This window comes from Mytilus trossulus, chromosome 6 (genome assembly GCF_036588685.1).
Source record: "Mytilus trossulus isolate FHL-02 chromosome 6, PNRI_Mtr1.1.1.hap1, whole genome shotgun sequence".
In the NCBI taxonomy this organism is placed as follows: Eukaryota; Metazoa; Mollusca; class Bivalvia; order Mytilida; family Mytilidae; genus Mytilus; species Mytilus trossulus.
In genome coordinates, this window is record NC_086378.1 from 38,355,390 (window position 1) to 38,383,092 (window position 27,703).

Genomic DNA, 27,703 nt, shown 5'->3' on the forward strand with positions numbered 1-27,703 from the left:
TTCTACTGAATTTTGAATTCAATAGACAACTGGTGTCCATAACTATGCTATCAATGTCAAAAGAGTATCGGATAAAGTAATATTTGATGATACTATCAGCAACTAGTAAAAAGTTTAATCACAAAAATAGTAAACACCAAGGAAAATCCAAAACAAAAAGTCTCTAAACAAATGGCAAAATCAAAAGCTTTTTTTCATTTGTTAATAGAGAGTACTGAGAGAAGAAGTCAAAGAAAATTTGAAATGGAATGTGGATCGATCTTCACCAAGCAACAAAATTCGAGACCTGATGGGTTGGACAAAGGACATAATGAAGGATATAATATACCAAAGGACTATACTAAGTAACCCAATAGCCATAGGTTTAACTAAGGGTTGGTAAGTTGTCTCTAAATTCCTTATATACGTGAGAGAGAGAGAGAGAGAGAGAGAGAGAGAGAGAGAGAGAGAGAGAGAGAGAGAGAGAGAGAGAGAGAGAGAGAGAGAGAGAGAGAGAGAGAGAGAGAGAGAGAGAGAGAGAGAGAGAGAGAGGTCCCAATCAAGTAAATTATTATGCTCAAAAGAGGTACGAAAGATACCAGAGAAAGAATCAACCTCATAAATCGAAAATAAACTCACAACACCATGGATAAAAATGAAAAAGACAAACAGACAAATAATAGTACACTAGAAACAACATAGAAACTAAAGGCTGAGCAACACGAACCCCACAAAAACTAGGGGTTATCTCAGGTACTCCGGCAGGGTAACCCGTCGTGTTGCTCATGTTTTGACGAATCCGGTAATTCGATAGGACACATTCATGAAAAGGGAAGGGGATTGTAGTTACGACGTAAGAAACATATCCGATATCTGTGAAACGGTAATTCCAAAACGGTCAACCAACTTGTGATGCCGTCCGTAAAACAAACAGTCACAAAAAAAAACCCATATTTCTTTTTAATAGAACTTTTGGCGTTTTATAGGCTTGTATGGAACCATTTAGTAACAGCCATCAGTTTTGTTATCAATATCTTAATGCTAGTCACGTGGCAGGCTAAAGGATCACTAGGTGTCCCAGCACAAATAAAGGACAATACTACAGCGACACCCCCAGAGATAGACCCAGCGATTTATAAGTAAGTGTATAGTTTCTAATCAGTGAAAATTGTTTAGGTTTATATTGTTATGGTAGTTGTTGTAAAATTTTTTTTTACATTTCACAAAATATAAGAAAAAAATGTATCACAATGGAAATCGCATGTATAAGTCATATCAGTTTTAACATAATCATTCTTATGTCACAAGGAATCTTATATGAAATTAAGCCAATTTCAATTGTTAAAAAGATATAAAAAAAAATATGTCTGGCACAAGTATGCTTAAGTCTTGTAGCCAGTGAAATTTGTTCATAGATATAGGAAGATGTGGTGTGAGTGCCAATGAGACAACTCTCCATCCAAATAACAATTTAAAAATTAAACCATTATAGGTTAAAGTACGGCCTTCCACACGGAGCCTTGGCTCACACCGAACAACAAGCTATAAAGGGCCCCAAAATTACTAGTGTAAAACCATTCAAACGGGAAAACCAACGGTCTAATTATAATACAGTTCTCTTTTATTTTGATATTCTTCTTCTACCTTAGAAACCACACTTAAGAAAAATTATTTATGTGTTGATAGTCCAGTCAAACTAAGATTTAACCTCAAACTAATTGCAACAGAAAATGTTTTAGTTCTAATCTATAGTATTATGCCCTTTATATACACAGAAAAAAGTCCCATAAAATGTAACTTGAGGAAAACTCAAAATCAGCATTTTAAATTTCCTATGGAAATTTACATTGGGAGGGGAGATAACTCTTGCAAAGATTAGTCTTTTTTGGTCAGTTTTTGGTTGTTTTTCTTGAAATTTATGTATAGTAGGATACTTTGATGGGGTTATAAGTTTGTATTTGACTAAATTATATAATCTTCTGCTCATGAAATGTACAAAACGGAAGTGTTATAGGTAGTTTTATTTTTTTTGTACATTTTTCATTAAAGAAATTGCAAATTTGAAGCTTTGTAACCATTTTGAAAAAATAATGTGAAAATTTGGTATTGTTTATATCTGTATATTACATTTTTTCAGCAACTAACTTATCTTAGGAAACTTTAAACCAAAAAAAGAAAAATACATGCTTAATTATTTTTATTAAATTTGAGATTCTTTACCTTGACATGTTGAAAAATTCAATAAATGGTCAACTAATAAATTAGGATATCTAGATTATAGCTTGATAAAATATACGAAAACATCTTTAGAGTTGTTTGTTGTACTCTAACGACCGCTAAAAAATCAAGAATCAATACATTCTGATGAATAGAAGCGGTAAAGTTATAATTTTGTATCAATTTTTATTGATATTTCTGCCTTTTTTGCAAGAGTTATTTCCCTTTTCAATGCAAATCTCCATAGGAATTTTAAATGGTGATTTTTTTAGTTTTCCTCAAGTTAGATTTTATGGGACTTTTTTCTGTGTATATTTGGGGTATAATGCTAAAGATTAAAACTTTAAAATCTTCTGTAGCAATTACTTTCAGGTTAGGGTCAAATTTATGCTAGATTGACTGGACTATGAAGTAGAAAAAATATTCATAGATACCAGGCTAGCAAATTATAAACGCCAGACATCAAAGGAATATTCAGTGACACTCGATCCAAAAAGTTAAAAAGGCATAATAGAGTATTGAGAATGTTTCACTTTCATGTATATTTGTACATAAGATATTTTATTGTACATGAATAAGAGAAACTTCAAAAGCCAAAAATAAGGGTTTATCTTTATACTCGTGTGAGGCAGAAAATCTCATTAAAGATATCAAGCTTCTTATTGATACAGCACGTGCATTTAAGTGGTGCTCGAATCGATTGAGCTAAAGTACAAATAAATACGACGTTGGAGCGCACTGGAAATAAAAAAAATCCGCAAGGTACCAAATATGGCTAATAATTTTAAAAGTGATAAAAATATCAGTTACCTCCAACATTTAATTTCTTTCTCTGCCTATTCAAGAATTATCGAAAATCTATAAAATTGTTGGGATAACAAACCCCAAAACTGATTATTTTTCAGCAATTTTATGGCTAAATAAATTAAGTACTTGTTTGAGAATTTATAATCTTAAGATTATAATCATGTTCTATTATTTTAATAGTCCTACGCCAGATATAGCAGTCTTGTCTCTAGAGCAGTATGATATAGCAATATATGTTCTTGGAGGAACTCATAACTTCTTATGTGTACTGATCCTAATAAGTTATTTTGTTGGAAACCACCCACGTTTGCCGAAAATCAAGACGACTATTGAGTCAATTAAGTAAGTACAAAGTTTCTGTATAGAATCATCTATCAATTCTGTTTCGCATTTCCTAAAGTATGATTTTTTTATATAAAATTTATTATTATTTCGTTCATTTCCTTGCGAAAACTGCCCAAACATTAGTGATGAACATTGATAACAGCAGTGATTGAAAGACTGTCATGTTTCACTCATAGATCAATAGCAATTATGCAAATAAATATCAGAATTGTCCACATAACATTAACCCGGCAAAGATAATGAAATAATGCTTATAAAACATTTTACACAACAGCAATAAAATTACATTTAGAAAACAAACTATAATCTAAAGAAAAAAAAGAATAAAGATTTCTAATAGAGCTTGGGAAGTCAACATCAATTACAAATAAGCAGCTACAAAGTACAAGCTAGATATACTATCTTTACAGACAGACCTTCAGTAGGAAAAAGAAAGATGATGACCACGAGGAAGACGCCAAGAAACCACATCAGTCCAAACTCGATGCCAAGTTATTGAGCTTTACAACATTCTACTATTTAGTATGTCTTAATAATAGACAGTTGTACAAGATTCATATTTCAACAATTAATGTTTCTTCGGGAAACACTAATGACATTATAGTAATTGACATTGACGTGATTTTTCCTTATATATGCCAGGTTTATAAGTCGAAAATAAACTTATAACGCTATGGCAAAAAAAAGAGAAAAGTCAGAAAAGAATATAAAAAGCAAAACATAGAAAAAACTAAAGACTGAGCAACACGAACCCAACCAAAACCTTGTTATGATCTCGGGTGTTTGGAAAGTACATATCTCAATTGTTCCTTGTACATCATTGGCCATCATTTATGTGTTTTGGTTTTAGCTTTGCTGATGAAGGTAAATCTAGAAAATCACGCACCAAATTTATAAATATTATTTTTCTAATTTTATATGATGATGATTTGGATAGTTATTTAAAAAATTAATCTTTCATCCGACAATATCGATACTTTATGAATAGATTGGTTCTTAAATTTATTAACTCATATATTTTTATGTGTCTTATGAGTTATATAGATATATGTAAAAGGTTGTCATACAAGAATATATATGTTCATATATTTTATATCATTAATTTATTCAGGCATTTCTAGCGTTATCTATTGGTGGAACTTTAGCACATGGATATTTTTTTGCATTCCACATGCTGAATATAGTGAACAATAATCAGTTATTGAGTGGAGTAATCAAAGCTGTAACACAGAACGGTAATACGTGCTTAAGTCGATATACATTAATGTATGGAGTCTAGTTTGGCAAACTTTCTTTTCATCTATGGTTACAGAATTGATAATCATACTGTTAACATAACATCCAAATAAACTGCATCTTATAAAAAAAAATATGTAAGCAATTTTCTTGCAATTTTGCTATTATGAAAAGACAGAATCAATCAATTTTCTTAAACTTACATTTTACGTTCAATTTTACAGTAATACAATACACAAAACGATGGCTCATTTTAAACATATTTTCATTTCATTTTGCAGGCAAATCACTGGTATGGGTGGCTATACTTGGCTTGGTTGTGTTTTATCTGTATGCCATCGTTAGTTTTGCCTTAATGAGAAGCATGTTCGATCCAGAATCCTATTTGTATTGTGCCTCGTTATGGCAATGTACTATTACAGTTATTAGATATGGTTTGATAGGGGAATTATTTGAGGTGAGTAATATATAATGAAGTTCAATCAATTTATATACTATTCATTTAAAAATGAAACATGCGAAAAAAATCTTATCGAGAACATTTGTAAAGTATTAACGCTCTTTTTTTTAATCAATTAAAAGAATACGTTGGTTTCAGAGAAAGTTTATATTACAATGTGTTGACATTAATTCTATACTTTGGAGATGTGTCTATTCGAGGAAGACATCCGTTAATTTCATTTGTTTGCATGCAGAATTAAAATAATTAATTAAATATTAAGTTACTTAGTGATTTTTTTTCACTGAATCAAACAAGTTTGTTTCTTTTCAGGAAATGAAAGCCCATAAATCGGAAGCAACCTTTGCTAAGTTTGGTTGGGTTGTTCTGTATCATGTTTCCTTCTTCGTATTCATCACTACCATTGGTTTGAACATTATATTTGGTATCATTGTGGACACATTCTCGGAACTCAGGGACCTTAAGGTAAAATATGGCATTTCAACTTTATGTGTATGCTATATGTACTACTCAAAGGCATTAAATGCAACAAACATACATCAATTGCAAACAAATATTTATAAATAAAAGCAACCAACAGAAGTATATCGCTGTCCAATGGTCATGAATCGATTAACCGAAAATAGTTCCGGGTTACAAATTAATATCGAGGGAGACACATCAACTATAAGATAAAAACAACGGAACAACAAAAAAAAACACTGAACTGCACATACAAATGTCGGTTGTTCTTCCAAATCAAAACTTTGTGTAAATAAAAAACTCCTGTGCATACAGAAGCTTTAATCTGAAAATCATATAAATGAAATAGCTGATTTTTTATCTTAACTTTTACATACATATAGAAAATGAAACATAAGACAACTGTAATATCATGCAAGTAAAGGCAACAGTAGTAGACCGCTGTGCAATAGTCATAAATCAATGAAGCAAAAACAAAAAAAATACGGGTCACAAACCAAAACAGAAGGAAACTTATAGTTGTGTTTCCCTCTGTTTTTGATTGTGACCCGGATTTTTTTTCTCGCTTAATTACGTCTTATAGCAATGCCAATTCCAACTCAACAAACCAGAAATTTTCAGGAATATATCACGTTCGGTACCTATCAGACAGATGACATTAATTGTAATCCACAATTTAAGACGTGTTAATAATGTCGTTAGTTAGTTTTGGCACAGACACATCGTATAGACCAACCAATGTGTAATGGTGTTCATGAAATTTCTGGAGTGTCATTTTTAATCTTTTCTCTTCTAAACTCTGTGTGGCCAGTTTCTACTTAAGGAGCAAACATATGAAGTCTGTATAGTATGGACATGCACGGGCATAAGTTAACAATTGAGAAATATAAACACCATACGATGGGGCAAAGGGCATTATACTGCTGAGAAATAAAAAAAAACATACTTTGGAAGTTTAAATCATCCCGTTTGTCATATATTCTAGTGTGAAGTCGTCAATCTATGTCAATAGTAAAGAAAAGCAGTATTTCTAGTATCAGTATTATCCTTAATTTCAATTTCATTGGGATATATGAGATACAGTCATCAGTAATAGGACATCATCAATATATCTGATATAAAAATCAAAGAATTGTGTAAGGCGCTATACTTTTTGTCTTTTAAAAGGTTTTGAATGAATTCTTCTGCAAACGATTATGAAAAACTAATCGACACAATTAGATCCCATTGGAATACCGACTATCTGTTGAAATATCAATCCTCCGAACATAACAAATATACGATCAATAAGTCCAGCATTTGTTTATATCATCTTCATTGTAATTGCTGATAGAATCAATGTGGTTCTTTGCAAAATAAGAACTATTATAACCAAGATCAAAAACCGCATATCTACGATTCCCATTTTTATATAAAAAGCTCTGTTTAATGAAATGGTAAGTCGATTTTTCAATTGAGCAATAACGTTTGTTTTAACTGTTAAATAAATAGCATATGAAAACTGTCTTTAAAACAACCATTCTACTACACATTTACATTTCACATCTCTATCTATAAAATAGTAGCATGTAAATTATAAAAACTTATGATAAAATACTAGTGCGCGCGAACGAAACGTTTTTATTTCGAAATATCGCATCCTATTCGTGAAGCAAAACACTGAACGTCTGTGAGCCTCAACACCTATTGAAGTAAAACAGAACAATCTTACTCTTCTTGTGAGAGGTTAACTTTGTATTAGTCTAAAATCGTTTAAAATACGAGATTATTTTATGTTACATGATTTTTTTGTTAATAGAACTTAGAACAGATTTTATTTGTGAAATGTTTATCTACAGATTCTTGTTTCCTTTCTTGCACCATATGAGTCAACACGTTGATATGGCAACATATTGTTGCATGATTGCGATGTAATCAATTAAGATGATTAATATATTTATAATATCTCTTTTTCAGTGGACTTCGGAGGCGGACATGCGTGATACTTGTTTCATATGCAGCAGAAACAGTTATGACTTTGAGCACCACGGAAAGGTTTGAATTTCTAAAAGCATATAATACTTTCATCACCACCGAAAGGCTTTTCGCATTTAATGTATAGGTTCAGTTAAGTTAGTCAAATAAACTTAGTTTACTTAGTCTATAATTATTGAATATTTTTTTTTTGCAAAGTTATGCGCTCATTTCATCTAAATAAATGAAATGACAATAATATTGTGATCTTTTTGTTGCGTAAATTATCTGAAAAGTTTAAATTGAGATAAACATAATTTCACAATCAAATACCGAATTCTAAAGTTCCTGACCCTCCGAGGAAAATTCTAAGCGTAAGCAAATGGCAAAATCCAAAGCTAAAACACATCAAACGAATGAACAACAATTTCATATTCCCACTTTGTACAGGCATTTCCAAATGCAGAAAATAGTGGATTTATTCTGGTTTTATAACTAGCCTAACATCTCACTTGTATAACAGTCGAATAGAATTCAATTGTATTGACAAAGATGTGTGAACAAAGCAAACAGACATAATAGGTTCTTAATAAATCGTCTTTGGAAATTAATTGTGCATTTTGTTTTCAGGGCTTTGATCATCATGTTAGACATGAACATAACATGTGGGCATACGTCTTTTTCTTCATTCATTTGAATGGCACAAAAGTAAATGACTACACAGCACTGGAAATGTATGTTTACAAATTGGTAAGTATCCTTGACTATGTGAAGGGTTCTAGTAGTCACATATTACGTTTTTATATTAATTCTTTTTAATAATGTACAGCAAAAACAAACAAAATATATCAAGGCGAATGAGAAAGTGTAAAAATATGCTTCTTATTCTAACAAACATTGTAAACATATTGATAAAAAGGTAATTTTCAACTTCAAAATTGAATACATGTTTTTGTGATCAATACACATTTTTTAAATTGCTTTGTATTCTTTAAAATAAATATATTTCATGTTTTGTCTTATTTTCTTTATTTCCTTTACAGTTGTTGAAAGAAAATTACGACTTCTTTCCGCTAGATCGAGCTCTATCACTGTCAGGAATGGGCAAGGATTCCACAGAAACCAAGATCGATGATCTTCTTTACCATGTCACATCAATAGTAGAAAGACAAAGAAGAGAGGTAATTTCTAGTTGTGCCAGTAGTCTTTTTTATGATTTTTTTATATGAATAAAAAAACGAACTTTTGTTATGATTGTCAATGAGACAACTTTCCAACAGGGACAAAATGGTGTAGGCAACTAAAGGTCACCATCAGGTGTCAATATTAAAATAAAATGATAAATTAATTATATTATCCTTGCATTATATTTCATCTTGTAAACAGTACAATGTTTTAATCATTTTAGGAACTTGAGAAGACACGGAGTGAAGAAAGGGTAAGACAAAAAGTGTGGGAGCAGAAACATCGACTCGGGTCATTCAGACGACGTGCAAAATTACCAGTCCCAGCCGAACAAGATCCTCTGACCGGAATGATTTATCCTCAGTTACCAGGTGATGACCCCACTACTCAACTAGCACCACCACAACAATACCTAAAACCTACATATCCTCAGTCAGGTGTATTAAGTGGAAGAACTAGCCCTAGAAGGTACAGTGACGTAGGACTTGCAACGAGTATGCTAGGAAGAGATAAATCAGAATTGTTATCGCCTTTGCCTGTTGCATCTAGATATGACAGGCGACCATCCATTGGGAGTCGAAGTGGAAGCCCAAGTAGGATGGAACATGATCGATTGAGGAGAAGAAGTCCATCTCGGTATGATGATGATGATCCATATCTTGGCAGTGTTAGCCCGATCAGGTATGAAGATAGACTGAGAAGCCCATCATGGTCTCGGCAGGGTAGTGATGGAGAAATAAGACCAATAACACCTAGTCCTTTAACCAGACGAGATACTATCACAAGTGGTATGTTAAGTCCAAGATGGCAGGAAAGCAGAACAACAAGTCCAAGAGGTGGTATTCAGTTCTTCCCTGAAACAGAAGCTTTCCCACCACCTCCGCCTTCTTTCATGGATCGTCGAGGAAGCACAGATAGAAGAGCTAGCGATTTTAGACCAGAATCGGTAGAGGGGTTGTTTGACCTTCCAGAGTTCGACCACCCGGGTGATAGAGACAGGGATGCAGACAGCACACATAGTAGTGAATATAGAGGGGTCTCTCGATATTGATATGGTACCTCAAGTGTTCAGCTGACAGATGATATATAATTTTGAGTGACTTAAAGAATTATGTATGGACAAATCAATTCAATAATAATGATATAAAAAAGTAACTACATATATACTTAGGTGTTGCCTGGTGTATTGTTGTGACTTAAGTCACAACTGTCTGAATGTTTGCTTTCGCTGACTTGAAAATGTGATGTTTAATTGACTTATACCTTGCGTCTATAGACTATAACATGTTTTAGCAGGCTAAAGAACTTACATTTGAAATTGTAGACACAAAAAGTCGTCAATATTAATACACGAAATTGATGAGGATATACATGTTGTCACAGTAAAAATAAACTAAAATAAATATTAGAGTTCTTGATTAATATCAAAATAAGGAGATTCGTCGTATTTGGGATACAATAGTAAGAATACAATAATCTCGGTTACAAAATGCACATATTCTTTCATTTAATATATAATCAAAGCCAAAATGTTTATATAGTCTATTTTGCACATTGCATGCAGATAATTGTAACTGTATACTATATGTCAACGTCACCATATTGTACAATGTCACTTGCATTTCATCTCTAGAGTATCAAATTATATTAATCAATATTCAAAACTTAAAGTCAATGAATTTAATGTTGTTTTCCATTTTAATCTTTTGACTTATTTTCGTTGATCATATAACAAACATTTCCATGGTTGATCACCATTGATTGAACATAATGTGTTTCATGAATATAATGCTAGGAGGAAGCCTAAAAATTGTTTTTGGAATTTTATAATTCCTTTTCAGTAGCATATGATATATAAAGATCATGTGTGTGTTTGTTAATAGATTTTGATAATATTTGTGTATATATTTATCACATTTCGTAGGAAAAATGAGTATCCTTTATAACCTGTTCATGAAAAATAATGTGCTATCACAAATACCTGTTTGAATGTTTCAAGACTGCTTAACCAATGCTTAAAAAAGATGCATTACGGTAGTTGACTTGAACATGAATCATAACAAACCAGTAAAAAAATCATATGTTTTGTTTTAAACAAAACATATGATTTTTTTTCCTCATCATTAAAATGTGCAATATTCATAGAAGAGACTATTAGACTGTATGTTATGAAGTCCAATTAAAGTACGAGCTCATTTAATATATTTTGGAGAAAATTAGTCGTAATTATATTTTGCCTTTTTTGTATAAAGCACGTGTATCATGTGTATTTTCAATACCACGCTAAACTTTTATATGCTATTATTTATGCTTGATTGAATCGGAAATTGTAGCATTCGCCAGGGGTACAATGACTTAAATGATTAATTCAACTATACTAGATTTGTTTTCTCTTTGCTTGTGTATCAATAAACGTTTATGCTATCCATGTTAGTTACTTTAATTTTTTGACTGATATTTACATTCTAAAAAGAGAGTTTATGTGTGATTATTTTTTGGATCCATAACAGTTTGTTAACAATAATATTCAAACAACTCATGTCGGCGACCACACGACTGCTGACATGATTTCTTCTACTTACTCTTCCGAAGAACCTGAGATATCCCCAGTTTTAGTTGGGTTCATGTTGCTAAGTCGTTAGTATTCTATGTAGTGTTTGTAAATTGGTGTTTATCTTTTTGTCTTTTTTCTTTCTTTCTTTCTTTTGCCTGGAACTGCAAGCTCGTTTTCGACTAATGATTTTGAATATCCCTTAGGTGTCTTCCGCATCTTTTTCAGTCATTCTCCTTCTTAAAATTGTTAAGTTCATTCTGCTTCTGATTTTATTACGCGATAAGTGAGGATCTATATGGTGTTTCCAGAATAGAGAATTATGGACACAAACTACATTATAAATGGTTAAAAAATCCCGAATAGAGTAAAAAAAAAAAAGGAAAACATGAAAAAAAGGATAAGATATGAAGCTGACATATTTGTCTTGTATCTAATATCCTTAATTGCAATTTCAACAGGATATGTAGATAAATATATTATATGATCCCTGTGCTTACAACACTAGTTATTGATAACTTCAAGCAAGGAAACTCAAAGTCTCGGCAGACAGACAAAAAAATAAAACGATGCAGTGCACACAAAAAAACAAAAGACTCCAAATAGAAGTGTAAAACAGTCTTACAAGCGATGTTCGATTTGGTATGGTGTAGGTATGTTGCTATTAAGGATTGAAAACTATGATTACCACCATTACAAATTGTCAAAAAGTTTTACCATTTAAAAATTAAAAAAAAAAAATGCATTGACGAATGGTTATTAACTGAACAAAATTATTGATAATGAGCAGTGGCTAAACATTATTAACTGAACAAAATTATTGATAATGAGCAGTGGCTAAACAAACTATAATTGTATATCATAACATGCGTATATCGTATCTCAGTGATGTATACCAGGATAACAGGAGTTGTAAATTGTACAGTACCACGCCAGCCACCTACACCCGACTACATAGAAAAATAGACGTAATCAACAGTTATTGATTATATATTGACGCCCTAGAAATCAAATTGAAAACAACTCTTCTTGAACTTAAACAGTTAAAAGAAAAACAAAATAAAGAATTATTAAAAACACATTGTCCTTATAGATCTTGAGATCTTATAACATTTAATTGAAAACAACAGTAATTGTTAGAATAAATATTTATCTAACCATCGAATTAGCTGTCAAATTCATGTTCTAATTTCTGAAGGTTTTTTCATGAATGATGAGTCATAACAGTTATCATGATAATTAAGTAAAAGATAGACAATTCGAGTGCCGCTGTAATTACCCTTTGGAAGCCAAATAATTTGACCGCTATGCAATCTAGATTTAACTAACAAAAATATTGTCATTCTTTAACGAATTAACCAAGTCTGTGTGTTTTCTGGAAGATTTGGTTTTTACTTCATGACTTTAGAAAAAAGATCTTTTATTGCCATATGATTATTGCAAAATCGTTATTTAATGAATGGCTATTATTTATTTTGATTTTATTGAACCATAAAACTAATTTTTGACTCTTCACATTGAATAATCCGCGAAGCGGATTATGTAAAATGTGAAGAGTCAAAAACTAGTTTTATGGTTCAATAAAATCAAAATAAATCATTGCCATTCATTATAAATAAATTTCTATCAAAAATAAGGCTCAAAGAACTTTTTATATTATTTATATTAACAATAACAAGCGTACACACATGTTGGCGTATGAATACTCAACGTCAGAGTGGGCGTGTCGCCATCAAAATTGACAACATTGAAAATAAAACTAATAATTTTAACCAATCAGAAGACAGTAAAAACACCAAATTTATTTATAACACTTTATAAATTGGGTGTTTACCATATCATCAGCAACCTTCAATCACTTAATTTGAACTCGAGGGATATATATTTAAATACACGTAATGAATATAAAAACGACAAGAGCTATGTGATCGAAAGGACTGTAAAAAGGAAACAGATTAATATAAAAAAAAATATTCTAGATCCTAACACTGATCTTCGTCGTACTTCGGATTCTTCTTTCACTTTGTCGGATATTTCGCCTTCGACAAGTAAAATTGAGCATGGAAATGGGGGAATGTTTCAAAGAGACAACAACCCGACAAAAGAGCGGAAAACAGCCGAAGGCCAAAAATGGGCCTTCAACACCTGGCCCTGAAACGGGCTTCAGCTGGACCTAAAAATAAATGTGCCGGTGACTAGTTCAGTGAAAATGGATGTCAAACTAAACTGCAAAAAATATAAATGAACTCTCTGTTGTGATGTTATGCTATTGTTTCAGAAAAAGGGAGAAGGTTTGGATCCATTAAAACGTTTAATCCCGCTGCAAATGTTTGCACCTGTCCTAAGTCAGGAATCTGATGTACAGTAGTTGTCGTTTGTTTATGTAAAATATACGTGTTTCTCGTTTCTCGTTTTGTTTATATAGATTAGACCGTTGGTTTTCCCGTTTGAATGGTTTTACACTAGTAATTTTGTGGCCCTTTATAGCTTGTTGTTCGGTGTGAGCCAAGGCTCCGTGTTGAAGGCCTTACTTTAATTTCCTATAATGGTTTAATTTTTAAATTTTTATTTGGATGGAGAGTTGTCTCATTGGCACTCACACCACATCTTCCTATATCTATTATTAAAAATCAAACAAGACGAACCAAGATCAGAGGCTCCTGACTTGGGACAGGCGCAAAAATGCGGCAAGGCTAAAAATGTTTAGTGAGATCTCAAACTCCCCCTTTCATACCTCTGGCCAATGTAGAAAAACAAACACACAGCAGTACACACAGTAAAACTAAGTTTAAGTAAAATGACCTTGCAATGATACATAAATTGACAAAGGACTACTAGCAGATACTGACATTTCAGCTCGAGACCCCCGAATTAAACTGATTGAAACAGTATGTCTTTATCATATATGATAATAAAAGCACAATCCCTTTCGATAGGGGTTTAGTTTCATACCATTTTAAAATATATGAGAAGAAATTATAACCCGTATCACTCCAACAACTAGCTGGTTTTAGAATAAATGTGTTTATTTCAAATGCAAAGACCCATTGAGCATGTTGAGCGAATCAATACTAAAATTAATACCAAAATATGCAATCCTTGATGACTTGACAACAGCTGTATCGTAACTACATCCTTTCCGAATAAGTCTGTTTAAAGTTTAATTTGGTTAAGTTTGGGGTGAATGCTAACATTTTTGTGCTTTGTAAAGAAAACTTGACTACTCATTGCGTCAGTCGGTTGTGATAAGTTTATCCATGTGTGTGCCTTACTACGGGATTGAAAACGGTGTCGAGTATCATGAAGGAGATGGCACCCTCTGAATATGCAAAACTAGAGTGTTCATGCATGGAGCCCCTCACAGGGGTGTCCAAGTAATCACATAATTACATTTTTTTTGGACGATAATCAATTAAATGATCAATCACTAATACGGTCTTAGATTATCAAATAATCGCGACTATTTGATCTGGTAATCAAATAATCACTTTAAAAACGGTCAAGTAATAACTTAATCAAAAACGTGAGAGGTTCATCTATGAGGCCCCTCATAGGGGGGGGGGGGGGTCCTAGTAATCACATAATCACCATTTTTTTGCCAATATAATCACATACTCATTAAATAGATATAGGAAGATGTGGTGTGAGTGCCATTAAATATTTGCTTATCTTTAGTAATCAAATAATCATAAACTAAAAATACAGTCCTAGGTAATCAAATAATCATGAAATATTTGGCTTAATAATCAAATAATCATTAAAAAAACGGCCAAGTAATCACATAATCAAAAACCTCATGAGGGCCCTCATCTATAAGACGAGACTTGAAGAGTGGCGCCATACAGTGAAAACCAGCACTGGCCCGGGTATCATTATTTCGAAAATGAAATGGGAAAGGCATACAGATGAACGCAATCATCCCTCTTTAAGTTCCATTGTGCAAAGAATGATACATGAACATAACAAAGGGTATTAAATAGGCAACCCAGTCGTTCAGTAAAAAGGGGTGGTTCCTAACCCTGGATAGAAGGGGGGTTCCAACCACATGTCCCCATTCAAATGCATTGGTGGTAAAAAAGGGAGTTTCAATAAGTGGTATTCATTTGTCAGCTTTAATAATATATATATTTTAAAAAACACAGACATCACATAAAGCCTAATTTTAAGGTTGTCTGGGATGATAGGTTTCACACTTTACCGCAAAAAATGCGATATTTTTTAATTTTCCTTTTAATTGGTTTTAAAATAATATTTTAAAGCTTTTGTCTGTATTTTACTAAATAGTGTTCTAGAAAATAACTAATAATGTATTTTTTAAACATTGATTCACCTATATGTTTTACGACATTTATATAAGGGCGACAACTCATTTCAGACCAGGTTACGACTGCAGACGAAACGCGGCCAAATACAAAAAACAGTTTCTTGCAAAAGCCAGGAAATCTCTTATTTCAATCGAAATTAAAAATAACATGCATCAAACAACAAGATAACATTTAAGGATTTCGCTGAAAAGTATCCCTTTCATTTTTTTTCTCAATCTTCCGCTAGAAGACTTTCCAGATTTTGATTTTATCAACTTAGAAGAAAAACCAGAAGTTCTTCATCTTCTACATGGACCAAGTATCTGAACTTGGGGATGCACTTCCTTGTACCAACAATAATGTACCAATATTCCACGTTGAAGTGTGTCAGAAGCCAACAAGGTTTGCTTTTATCTGTTTTAAATGTTTGTAAAACAGTTGCCATGGCATTGGGGACAATACATCTTATAGCTAATCCCGGCTGACCCTGTCGCTTAAACTTTTGACGCATACAACAATCACTTTTTCATTGTGGCGTCAGATATTTTGTTTTATGACTTCAAAATTTGATGGGAACCTGTGTAATATCCAGTAATGGCGGACAAATAGCGATAAGATATATTTGCCAATCCGGTGCATTTTTTTGTACCACGATTTCCAAAGGAAATGAAGGATAGCAAGAATTAATTAATATCTCGAGGACCATTGATTTGGCCAGAAAACTTGATTTTACAAGGTGTTATACTACTTAAAACAATATTAAAGAATATAAATTTAAGATATACATTTGTAAATTCCCTCCACAACTGAACATAATATTGGGTCCGTTCGCCCTTGGTCCGCTCGCCTTGAGTTCCCTTGCCCATAGAGTCTGTTCGCCCTGCTTTGAAAAAAAATTAATTAATAATCATTTAAGTTGAACTATGTTGAATAAACAAATTCTGATATTTATATGGTATATAATCTTGAAATTTATGAAATCAAATAGAAATATTAAAAAGTTGATGGCTTGTTAAGGATCATTTATTGTTCAATGACTAATAATTCTCACTCATTGTTGGGATACTTGTCTTTTGATGGAATAATAATAAAAACAAACATTTTGTTTTGAGAAAGTATTCAGCTTGGAATGAATAAAAACAATATGTACAATGATGTACGAATTGTAGAAAATGATTTACAAGTTCATTTATTATTATACGCTGTGACTAGTCTCAGTTATACTGCTTAAATTGACTGAATACAATTAACGTATTTACACTTGTATGCAAATTTGTCCGCCATTACATAACATCACACAGGTTCCCGTAAACTTTGACTTCATAATTCAAAACATATGACGTCACAACTAAAAAGTGATTGTTGCTTGACGTCAAAAGGTTATTTGGAGGTGATGTAAGGTCATTTGGAGGCAAGATACAGCTAAATACCAAAAGTGTAAATACGTTTATAACTTTGGTAACAAATATCAATAAAGATAAATACATTAATTCCAGTATTTTATTATACAAATCAAAGGGAATATAACAAATTGGTTGCGGCAATACAAATATTCGGTAAATTTTTCAACGGGCCAAATTGAATCAAATGATCAATGATTCTGTAATGAAGAGAATCCAAATTGCATCAATCATCAAGCATGGACTAATATCCTATTGTTTTAAGTATTTGAAGAAATTAAGAGGGTGTCCATGGAAAAAGGCAGTGGATGCCACTTGACATATTTTGTTTTCAAATTTTTTTCATCTATTTCATATCACAATTAAATTCATTCTTTCTGAAAGTTAAATTGTGTTATTATTTTAACTGCAACAAATAAAGAGAAAAAAAATACATAGAAAACATGGGGGAGATAACTCTTCATTTTGTACAAAATTTTGTTGCATTGTTAGTGAACTTTAAAATCATTTTCTGAGCCATCCACCGTTGATTCAGAAATATCTTTGACATATATATCCTTTCTATGATATAAACATTGCATTGGAACCAAAAATTCAATGGGAAAAAATTACTTTGTGCCACCCATATCATAGGATTTGCCTGATATTTACTTGGACAGCCTCTTAAACAAAGGATCTTTTATTCTTATGAATTACTTCATTGTAAAAGGTGCATACTTTTTAGTTTCATGTTTGGCTTTTTTTCAGCACTGCTAGGAATAATATAGTTTGTGAGAAAGTGCAGGCCTTGTTAAAAAGGCATAAAACTGCTTATGGAGATTTGTATATAACAGATTTTGATGACAGTTTCCTGCGAGAACATGTTCAGTCAGTCTTTTTGTGTGATACAGATTTATCAAATACAGAGAAAAAGGTAATCTAAAAATAATATGTGTAAAACAGTGTTTAGATAATAGGAAGATGTGGTATGAGTGCCAATGAGACAACTTTCCGTCGTAGTAACATTCTATTAAAGTAAACCATTATAGGTTCAAGGTACCGTATGACCTTCAACACAGCGCATTGGCTCACACCAATCAGCAAGCTTTAAAGGGCCCCAAAAATTACTAGTATAAAACCATTCAAGGGGAAAACCAATGGTCCAACCTATCTATTTACATTGTTTTGTGAATTTGCATGTTGATTTTGAAGGTAGGAACCAGAGATTTACACCTTGTTTTACAATTTAAATCACTTATAGTAAATTCTCTAACAATCTACTGTACATCAATGAAATAGGATAAATTTTTCGCAAATTTTACTTGTACATGTACTTGTAGATGGGCCCCTCTTTTGAAAAAGTTTTGAACACTTACTTTCATAATTTGAGTTGATAACAATATGCCCATTGTTTTCAGACAATGAAAAGTGCCTTAAAAATTGACTACAAACTCAACCTTTAGACCACTCCAAATCAAACACTGGTTCTTTAGATTTTGATTTACAAACACAACAAAAAATGTTGCAAGTGAGCTAAGGAATGTTTTCTTTTTATTTCAAAATGAATAATTTTGCAAGTAATAAGAATAATGAGAGGAAGTTCTGTATTTAGGAGAGAGAAATAATTTTTAAATACAAATAAAATTGTATGTTTTATGTATTAACTGTGTAACTAGAGATGAATATTTGAAAACTATGAATTAGATAGCTGATTTCATTTTAATGGAGTAATAATTCAGGAATGGTGGTATTTTTTTGTTTGGTTTTAAACATTTTGGAGCAACTAAATTTACAAAAAACTACAAATCATGACGTGTATCAATTTTCAGTGGTCTAAGTACAATGTTGAATTTGTGATAAAAATTTGATTGATCTATAATTTCCAGGGAATAGATTTAACAGGGAACAATATACAGATACATACGTACCAGTTACAGGATGATGGACCTGGTACAGAGGAATTGGATGATGAAGATCTAGCTGCTGCTAACCATTGGCTGTTACCTTCCACAGACTTTCATGGGATGTGGGACAGTTTAGTATTTGATGATGATATTAAAGGAAATGTAATTATATTTTTGTTTTTTTTAGTATAACTTTAATAAGGAGTACTTCGTATTTTTAATTTTGTGCAATAACTTCCCTGTGAAGCAATAGGTAAAATTGATTCACTTCTTTCTTAGATTGAATGCTGCATTTTAGATTTTTTTATAGTTTTTATAAAGTTAAGTATGTACCCATATACAATGGCCAATGTGCAAAGAAAACAATTTCTGGAGCAAATATTAATATGCTTTGTTGGTCTGTCTGTCTGAAATCAAAAAGTTTACAAACGGTGACTTGTGTACTCCATGATTGATTGAAATGGAAATTATACAGATGGAAGGGTATTATGCCTATTTTTTTTTTTTAAAGAGTCAATGAGTTAAAAGTCAAGGTTGCAATTTGAGAAATAAATGTGAAGATATCTTGTTACAAACAACATTTATTCTTTAACTTCAATCAGAATTCTAGGCAAACAAGTATATAAAGTAATTGAAACTTATGGTAAGAATTATGTAGAAATGCTTCTCAAAGCTTTGATTAAAAATTGTATTGTACATATGAAAAAGGAAATCTAAGTGCAGAAAAGATATTTGAATTTATATTTCAGTTGTTGAACTATGCAGCAACTACCATTTTATTCTCTGACAGAAAAGTAGATACAAATGTGATATCCTGGAACAAAGTAATACTGCTTCATGGTAAGGTTATAAAGAAAACATGTTTTTTTTCTTTTTTCAGAACTTTTATTTGGGGGGGAAAAACTTTATGTGATCACAATACTTTTGGAATTGGATAAAAGTATATTAGAATATCTGATTTATACTTATTTACTTTTGACCATCCAATTTGTATATTTAGGGGAAATGAGGAAACATACTTATTATCTTGTTCTAATAATGTCATATTAGACAAGGTCTCACTGAGACTGAGGGAGATATGACAGCAATCAAATCTCTCTTCCTTTGCCTTTGGTTTTGTCAGGGTAGTGTAGTGATATATGGACTTTTTTTTTCCATGTCTTGTGCAGCAAGATGTTTTACAACAATAGAAAACTTTTGAACACTTTCGAAGTAATATCATCAATTCAACATCCTTCAAAAATGTAAGGAACAATCTCTTTTTAGCTTATCTACTGGACAGATAGAATTATGTGTTTCACTGATTTTAGAGGACTGGAATTGCAATGGGCAAATAAGACATCAATCATAGTAATTTAGTAATTTCCTTGACTTAGAGAATTTTTTTTTTGTTAATTTTGATTTTATGTCTGTAGCTACCCTTAATTTCTTATTGAGGAAATGAGGATAAATTAAGGACAAGAATCGGAATGATTAAGCATCCAAACACATTCACTAGATGGTGTAAGCTGTAGTCAATTCTTTATGCAGAATGTAACAACATTGTCATAGATATAAGAACATGTGGTATGAGTGCCAATGAGTCAACTCTCCATCCAAGTCACAATTTATAAAAGTAAACTATTATTGGTCAAAGTACAGTCTACAACACAGAGCCTTGGCTCACACCGCACAGCAAGCTATAAATGGCCCCAAAAATTACTAGTGTAAAACTATTCAAACATGAAAACCAACGGTCTGATTGATATATAAAAAAAGAAAATAAAATATCTTAGATTTATTTTAATTCAACAGAATAAGTGCTAAGATTCAGGAACTTTGTACAAAGTTTTGCAGTTATTTAAAACTAATGATACAAATACTTATATCTTAAAAGTAATCTGAAATTTCCTCAAACAACCAATGACTTATTAACAGATAAATGATTTCTACTTTCAGGGCCTCCGGGAACTGGCAAGACCTCATTGTGTAAGGCATTAGCCCAAAAATTAGTGATCAGACTATCTGATAGGTTTAAATATGGACAGCTGATAGAAATTAACAGTCACAGTCTGTTTTCTAAATGGTTCTCAGAGGTAACATTCTCAACTTAAACATAGATATGAATATTTGGCTATGTTTTTGTCTGTTGTAGTAAAAGGTGAAATTTTAGATTATTAATTGATGTACAAAAATTGAAGTGGTTTAAAAAATGATTTTGGTCTCTCCAATGATAAATACATTGTTGGCAAGACATGGCTAATACTTATCTATATCAACAATTAGAAGATGAAAACAAGCAATAAGTTAAGATTGAAATATTTTGTTGAATAGGGACCACCTGTGCAATTTCATAGATCCAAAACTCAAAAGACCAGTTCATTTTATGGCCTTATTATAAAAATAAGGAGATGTGGTAATATTGCAAATGAGATAACTATCCACCAAAGTTCATATTGAGTCGACGTAAGCAATTATACCAACCATACAGCCTTCAACAATGAGAAAATCCCATACCATTTAATTAGCTATAAAAGGCCTTGACATGAAAAATATGAAACAATTTAATTGAGAAAACTATGGGCCAAGTTTATAACATAACAATTTACGAAAAAATTTATTGTCTATTTATAGATTTTAAACTTTTGTATTATCTGAGTTGATATACTGTTTTGTTATTTTGTTTCAGAGTGGTAAATTGGTGATGAAGATGTTTATGAAAATTCAGGAGCTTATTGATGACCAGGAGTCTTTAGTTTGTGTTCTTATTGATGAGGTAATCACAAAGTTACATTATGAGCAATGTAATTTACATAGAATACAAATTTTTCCTCATCAACATTTTAATTGTTTAGAAAGAAATTTAAATACAGTAGACTCCGGCCAATCGGATACCCAAAATGTCAGCTAAAAATATCCGATTACCCGATATATTCAATAAGACGATGAATGTATATTCATTGAATATTCTGCAATAATAAGTAGATCTAATCCTTAGATGTTAATAACCCTGACAATTGCTTAATATGTGAAAGGCATGGAGGAAGCTGGAGGTGATTTTTATCAGTTACATCACCACAAAAAATATCAGCTGATTATCTGATTATGTAATGATTAAACTTGTTTACACTTGCAGTTATTAAATCCTATATTCATTGATATTTATTAAAATAAATCAAATGTCCTAAAAAAAAATCATGTGAATTATTATCTTCCATCCATAGTTTGTCTTTATTTGTTTAGTAAACAAATTAATATCCATTATTTACATTTTCACACAGGTAAACTAATTTGGCTATAAATAGATCATAGCATGTCTGTGTAGAATCTCTAAGCTAAAATCGTAATTGTTATAATTTTGTTTCTTTCAATAATCAAATTTAAATTTATTTAAATAATCATGATTGATAAAATATTATTGCATAAAGTTTACGTTTTCTGAAGACTATTTATGTTTAGGTCATGGTTCTAGAGGCTTCTTCACAAATTTGTAAACAAACCAATATGGCCGCCATGACACATGGTTATCTTTGCACATGTGAACAAATATTTAGAACTGACAAAAGTCAGATTTCTCTTGTCAAAAGGGATTTATATTTATATTGCAATAAATTATTCAGAAGGAGGTACATTCAGTTTTATAGATTATATTTCTCATTCTATGAGCATTTTGAGTTTAATCAAAATTCTCCCAACAGCAACGTACTTCCCTTGTCAACTGAGTCTTGTATAATTTATAAATAGATTCAAGCCATTTGAAGTAAATTAAAGGACATGTAATTCACATGACAAAGGAAACCAATGAATAAAGACAACAATTTAGTAAGAAAAAGATCCTTTTTATTTATTAAAAACAAAATCTTCTTGTCTGCAAGATTGCAAATTCGTACCTTCCGGTGCCACTTCCTGTCAGAAAAACATTGAAAATATCCGATTGTACACGGTTTTAAACAAAATTACCCGAATATTCTTATCCGATTTGTCGATATATATCCGATATTCAATTACACGATAAAATTAACATTAAACATATAGGGAATGGTTTGGTGTTTTGAAATAATATTACAATAGTCGATATATTCGTTAAGCCGATATCCGATTAGGTGGAGTCTACTGTACTTATATCACAATGGCATGAACAGAAAGGATATTGTACAGCATACCTGTTTAATCACACTCTGCTGAGTTCAAGTTCATTTAATTACAGTACATCTCTGATCAGATCAGCTTTATAGGAACTAAAAAGGGATATTCTTGCTATTGAATTGAAGGTTACATTTTAGTTTGATCAATTATAGGATATCAGTTTTATGAATATTCATGTTTTACAGGTGGAAAGTTTGACTTCAGCCAGAAAAAGTGCTTTATCAGGAAGTGAACCTTCAGATGCTATTAGAGTTGTAAATGCTTTACTGACTCAAATAGATCAAATAAAAAAGTAAGTTTTTTTAATGCTGCATTTCAGTTTTCCCTTTTTTATGCCCTATCTACAAAAGTAGAGGGGCATTATGTTTTCTGATCTGTGGTCCGTCTGTTTGTTCGTCAGTTCATCCGTCTGTCCCGCTTCAGGTTAAAGTTATTGATCAAGGTAGTTTTTGATGAAGTTGAAGTCAAATCAACTTGAAACTTAGTACACATGTTCCCTATGATATGATCTTTCTAATTTTTATGCCAAATTAAAGTTTTGACCCCAATTTCCCTGTCCACTGAACATAGAAAATGATAGTGCGAGTGGGGCATTCGTGTACTACAATGTATGAACATATTGATGTTTTATATATTTTTGTTACATGCATCATCAAGTGGGAAAGCAGGTCTAGTAGCCACGCTATTCTGTCTTGTCATTCAATCATTTTGTCAAAGTTTTCTTGGGTTCTACAAAGGGAATGTAGCTTGAGTTAATTTTCATTTTGTATGCATTTTTACATCTGCTGTGCAGTCACTCTCTGTTTGTGTCAATAGTATGAAGTTTTACAAAACTCATTGAACAAGGAACATTTTAGTGAAACTTTTCAAGGCACCTATGTAATTGAATGAATTTAAATTGGTCTGCAGCTTTATAATGTTTGTTTGTAGGGTGAAAGTAATCTTTTCTACAAGAATAAATATTTTATTATCGACTCGATACTAAGAATTGAACGATGGACACTTAGGGCGTGAATTTTTCTTGCTACGTGATTGGAAGATATTACGAGACGTGAATAATAAAAATTTATTGATTGGTTAGGACAATCCAAACCTAGTAAATGTCCTTCAATCCCGTAGAGTATTGGATTTGTCGTCTCTATTTTAGCAATTAGATTTTACACAGGTAACTTTTATCTATAAATAGACGAATCTTCTGGAGTAAACAACAACGTTAAACGATACTACTTCATAACGTGTGACCTCATGTGTGTGGTAAAATTTGTTGATTGATGCACGTGGCTATTCTAGTTAATGAATTAATCTACAAAACGAGAGCACTTTCCATTTTCATCAGCTAAGAGTCGAATATAGCACTTTTTGAAAGGCTATCGCTTGTTCATGAACTATATTCTAGACTATAATATTGGAAAGGGACCATTTTGAAAGTGCAAATATATCAAGGTGAAAGACCCAGGCTCTTTAGAGCTTGGAGGTCAGCCAATTGCATAGATTTGTAATTCTAAATCAGAGTCTGTGTTTGGGGATGACTTATGATAGACCATTAAAATATGGTATGTTGTTATATTACCATAGATTTGCTTCTGCATCAAGTAAAGTGCAATTATCATCCCAGCAACCATACTTCCATCACTTAATTATAATGCTGTAAAGTTTAGTTTAGTTTTTTTTTTAATTTCTTTAAAAGCAGTTGAAATTTTATCTCAATTCTATGTGTAAATGTTTTCTCTCTTTTTTCTCCACAGACACAACAATGTGATGATTTTAACAACTTCTAATGTAACTGGAGCAATAGATCTTGCTTTTGTTGACCGTGCTGACATTAAACAGTATATTGGACCTCCTTCACCGGGAGCCATTTATAAAATCTATCTGTCATGTATATGTGAATTGATGAAGGTAGGAAATATAATCATAATCTACATTTGGTGCAATTGATAGGCTAGTTTTCCTGCATTTTTAACCTTACAAAATATATTTTATACACATATTGATAATTGGTAGGACAAAAGGATGTGTGTTTCTTCTGATGACCAAATGAAGGTCCAGTTAATTGAAAACAATTTCTGTTTAGGAGTTGTGATCTTGATGGCTTTAAATGTAAGGAAAATGACATTTTGACATGTTTCAAATTTCTTTCTATATCTTGTAAAGAAGCATATTAAAATACTGGCTAAGCATGTCCTTTTAGAACAAATTATGGTTCATATACATATCAGGCCACACTTAAAAATATTTTGGTTTGCCCAAACCCTACCCAAAGGTTGAGACAGTGGGTAGGTAGGTTTTTTTTTTGAAAAAAAAATTTGGAGTATCGGATGTTTATTAGTCTTCATGCCTATTTGATTAAAAAAAAACTTCTTCAAATCAGGACAATAAAAGGAATTTGAGTAGGCAGCTTTTTTTTGGGTAGGTAGCGTTTGGGCAAACAATAAAATTGAGAATGGAAATGGGGAATGTGTCAAAGAGACAACAACCCGACCAAAATAAAAAACAACAGCAGAAGGTCACCAACAGGTCTTCAATGTAGCGAGAAATTCCCGCACCCGGAGGCGTCCTTCAGCTGGCCCCTAAACAAATATATACTAGTTCAGTAATAATGAACGCCATACTAATTTCCAAATTGTACACAAGAAACTAATATAAAAATAATACAAGACTAACAAAGGCCAGAGGCTCCTGACTTGGGACAGGCGCAAAAATGCGGCGGGGTTTAACATGTTTGTGAGATCTCAACCCTCCCCCTATACCTCTAACCAATGTAGAAAAATAAACGCATAACAATACGCACATTAAAATTCAGTTCAAGAGAAGTCCGAGTCTGATGTCAGAAGATGTAACCAAAGAAAATAAACAAAATGACAATAATACATAAATAACAACAGACTACTAGCAGTTAACTGACATGCCAGCTCCAGACTTCAATTAAACTGACTGAAAGATTATGATTTCATCATATGAACCTCAGGCACAATCCTTCCCGTTAGGGGTTTAGTATCATACCATCATAACATATATGAGAAGAACATAACCCGTGTCATGCCAACAACTGTTTTTAGAATAAATGTCTTTAAACCTATTATTTATTATGGCCTCACATGAAATATTCTTGTCCTCATTGTCATGGTTGTCACTGTCATCAAAAGTTATGGCATCATACAGTGAAGTTGTTTGTTTAAAATATGAATTGTGTTTAACTTCTCACATATATTATCTCACAAATTCTAGATTTATTACATATGTTTTATTTCAGGCCAAAATAATCAGTCCTGCTCAACAAATGTTTGACTTGAGACAATTAGAAGTAATGAGGTTCATGCAGAATGATGCAACAAGACTTAGTTTACAGCTAAGGGACATTTCTATGTAAGTAATGAGGTTCATGCAGAATGATGCAACTAGACTTAGTTTACAGCTAAGGAACATTTCTATGTAAGTAATGAGGTTCATGCAGAATGATGCAACTAGACTTAGTTTACAGCTAAGGGACATTTCTATGTAAGTAATGAGGTTCATGCCGAATGATGCAACAAGACTTAGTTTACAGCTAAGGGACATTTCTATGTAAGTAATGAGGTTCATGCAGAATGATGCAACACGACTTAGTTTACAGCTAAGGGACATTTCTATGTAAGTAATGAGGTTCATGCAGAATGATGCAACACGACTTAGTTTACAGCTAAGGGACATTTCTATGTAAGTAATGAGGTTCATGCAGAATGATGCAACTAGACTTAGTTTACAGCTAAGGGACATTTCTATGTAAGTAATGAGGTTCATGCAGAATGATGCAACAAGACTTAGTTTACAGCTAAGGGACATTTCTATGTAAGTAATGAGGTTCATGCAGAATGATGCAACACGACTTAGTTTACAGCTAAGGGACATTTCTATGTAAGTAATGAGGTTCATGCAGAATGATGCAACAAGACTTAGTTTACAGCTAAGGGACATTTCTATGTAAGTAATGAGGTTCATGCAGAATGATGCAACTAGACTTAGTTTACAGCTAAGAGACATTTCTATGTAAGTAATGAGGTTCATGCAGAATGATGCAACTAGACTTAGTTTACAGCTAAGGGACATTTCTATGTAAGTAATGAGGTTCATGCAGAATGATGCAACTAGACTTAGTTTACAGCTAAGAGACATTTCTATGTAAGTAATGAAGTTCATGCAGAATGATGCAACTAGACTTAGTTTACAGCTAAGGGAAATTTCTATGTAAGTAATGAGGTTCATGCAGAATGATGCAACTAGACTTAGTTTACAGCTAAGAGACATTTCTATGTAAGTAATGAGGTTCATGCAGAATGATGCAACAAGACTTAGTTTACAGCTAAGGGACATTTCTATGTAAGTAATGAGGTTCATGCAGAATGATGCAACTAGACTTAGTTTACAGCTAAGAGACATTTCTATGTAAGTAATGAGGTTCATGCAGAATGATGCAACAAGACTTAGTTTACAGCTAAGGGACATTTCTATGTAAGTAATGAGGTTCATGCAGAATGATGCAACTAGACTTAGTTTACAGCTAAGGGACATTTCTATGTAAGTAATGAGGTTCATGCAGAATGATGCAACTAGACTTAGTTTACAGCTAAGGGACATTTCTATGTAAGTAATGAGGTTCATGCAGAATGATGCAACTAGACTTAGTTTACAGCTAAGAGACATTTCTATGTAAGTAATGAGGTTCATGCAGAATGATGCAACTAGACTTAGTTTACAGCTAAGGGACATTTCTATGTAAGTAATGAGGTTCATGCAGAATGATGCAACTAGACTTAGTT

General features: G+C 32.1%; 2 protein-coding genes across 6 annotated transcripts in view; both read left to right on the forward strand.

Annotated features, from left to right (window-relative positions):
• Positions 1–11,070, forward strand: part of LOC134721299 (inositol 1,4,5-trisphosphate receptor type 3-like) — an 85,216-nt gene extending 74,146 nt beyond the window's left edge. Inside the window, exons 57-67 of the mRNA XM_063584183.1 lie at positions 209–378; positions 966–1,118; positions 3,184–3,345; positions 3,759–3,870; positions 4,460–4,583; positions 4,866–5,041; positions 5,357–5,509; positions 7,463–7,540; positions 8,090–8,209; positions 8,503–8,640; positions 8,868–11,070. Of these exons, the coding sequence (XP_063440253.1) occupies positions 209–378; positions 966–1,118; positions 3,184–3,345; positions 3,759–3,870; positions 4,460–4,583; positions 4,866–5,041; positions 5,357–5,509; positions 7,463–7,540; positions 8,090–8,209; positions 8,503–8,640; positions 8,868–9,695 (2,214 nt within the window). The 3' untranslated portion in view covers positions 9,696–11,070. The remainder of the gene's footprint in view (positions 1–208; positions 379–965; positions 1,119–3,183; positions 3,346–3,758; positions 3,871–4,459; positions 4,584–4,865; positions 5,042–5,356; positions 5,510–7,462; positions 7,541–8,089; positions 8,210–8,502; positions 8,641–8,867) is intronic.
• Positions 11,071–15,566: 4,496 nt separating this feature from the next.
• Positions 15,567–27,703, forward strand: part of LOC134721300 (pachytene checkpoint protein 2 homolog) — a 30,374-nt gene continuing 18,237 nt past the window's right edge. For 4 of the 5 annotated variants that reach the window (XM_063584188.1, XM_063584186.1, XM_063584187.1 and 1 more), the window contains exons 1-9: positions 15,567–15,901; positions 17,647–17,812; positions 18,765–18,944; positions 19,532–19,622; positions 20,721–20,857; positions 21,451–21,537; positions 23,093–23,199; positions 24,653–24,806; positions 26,161–26,219. In XM_063584188.1, coding sequence (XP_063440258.1) covers positions 15,810–15,901; positions 17,647–17,812; positions 18,765–18,944; positions 19,532–19,622; positions 20,721–20,857; positions 21,451–21,537; positions 23,093–23,199; positions 24,653–24,806; positions 26,161–26,219 — 1,073 coding nt within the window. In that variant the 5' untranslated portion in view covers positions 15,567–15,809. Of the gene's footprint in view, positions 15,902–17,646; positions 17,813–18,764; positions 18,945–19,531; positions 19,623–20,720; positions 20,858–21,450; positions 21,538–23,092; positions 23,200–24,652; positions 24,807–26,160; positions 26,274–27,703 lie in introns of all 5 variants that reach the window. The other variant, XM_063584184.1, reaches the window with a different exon arrangement.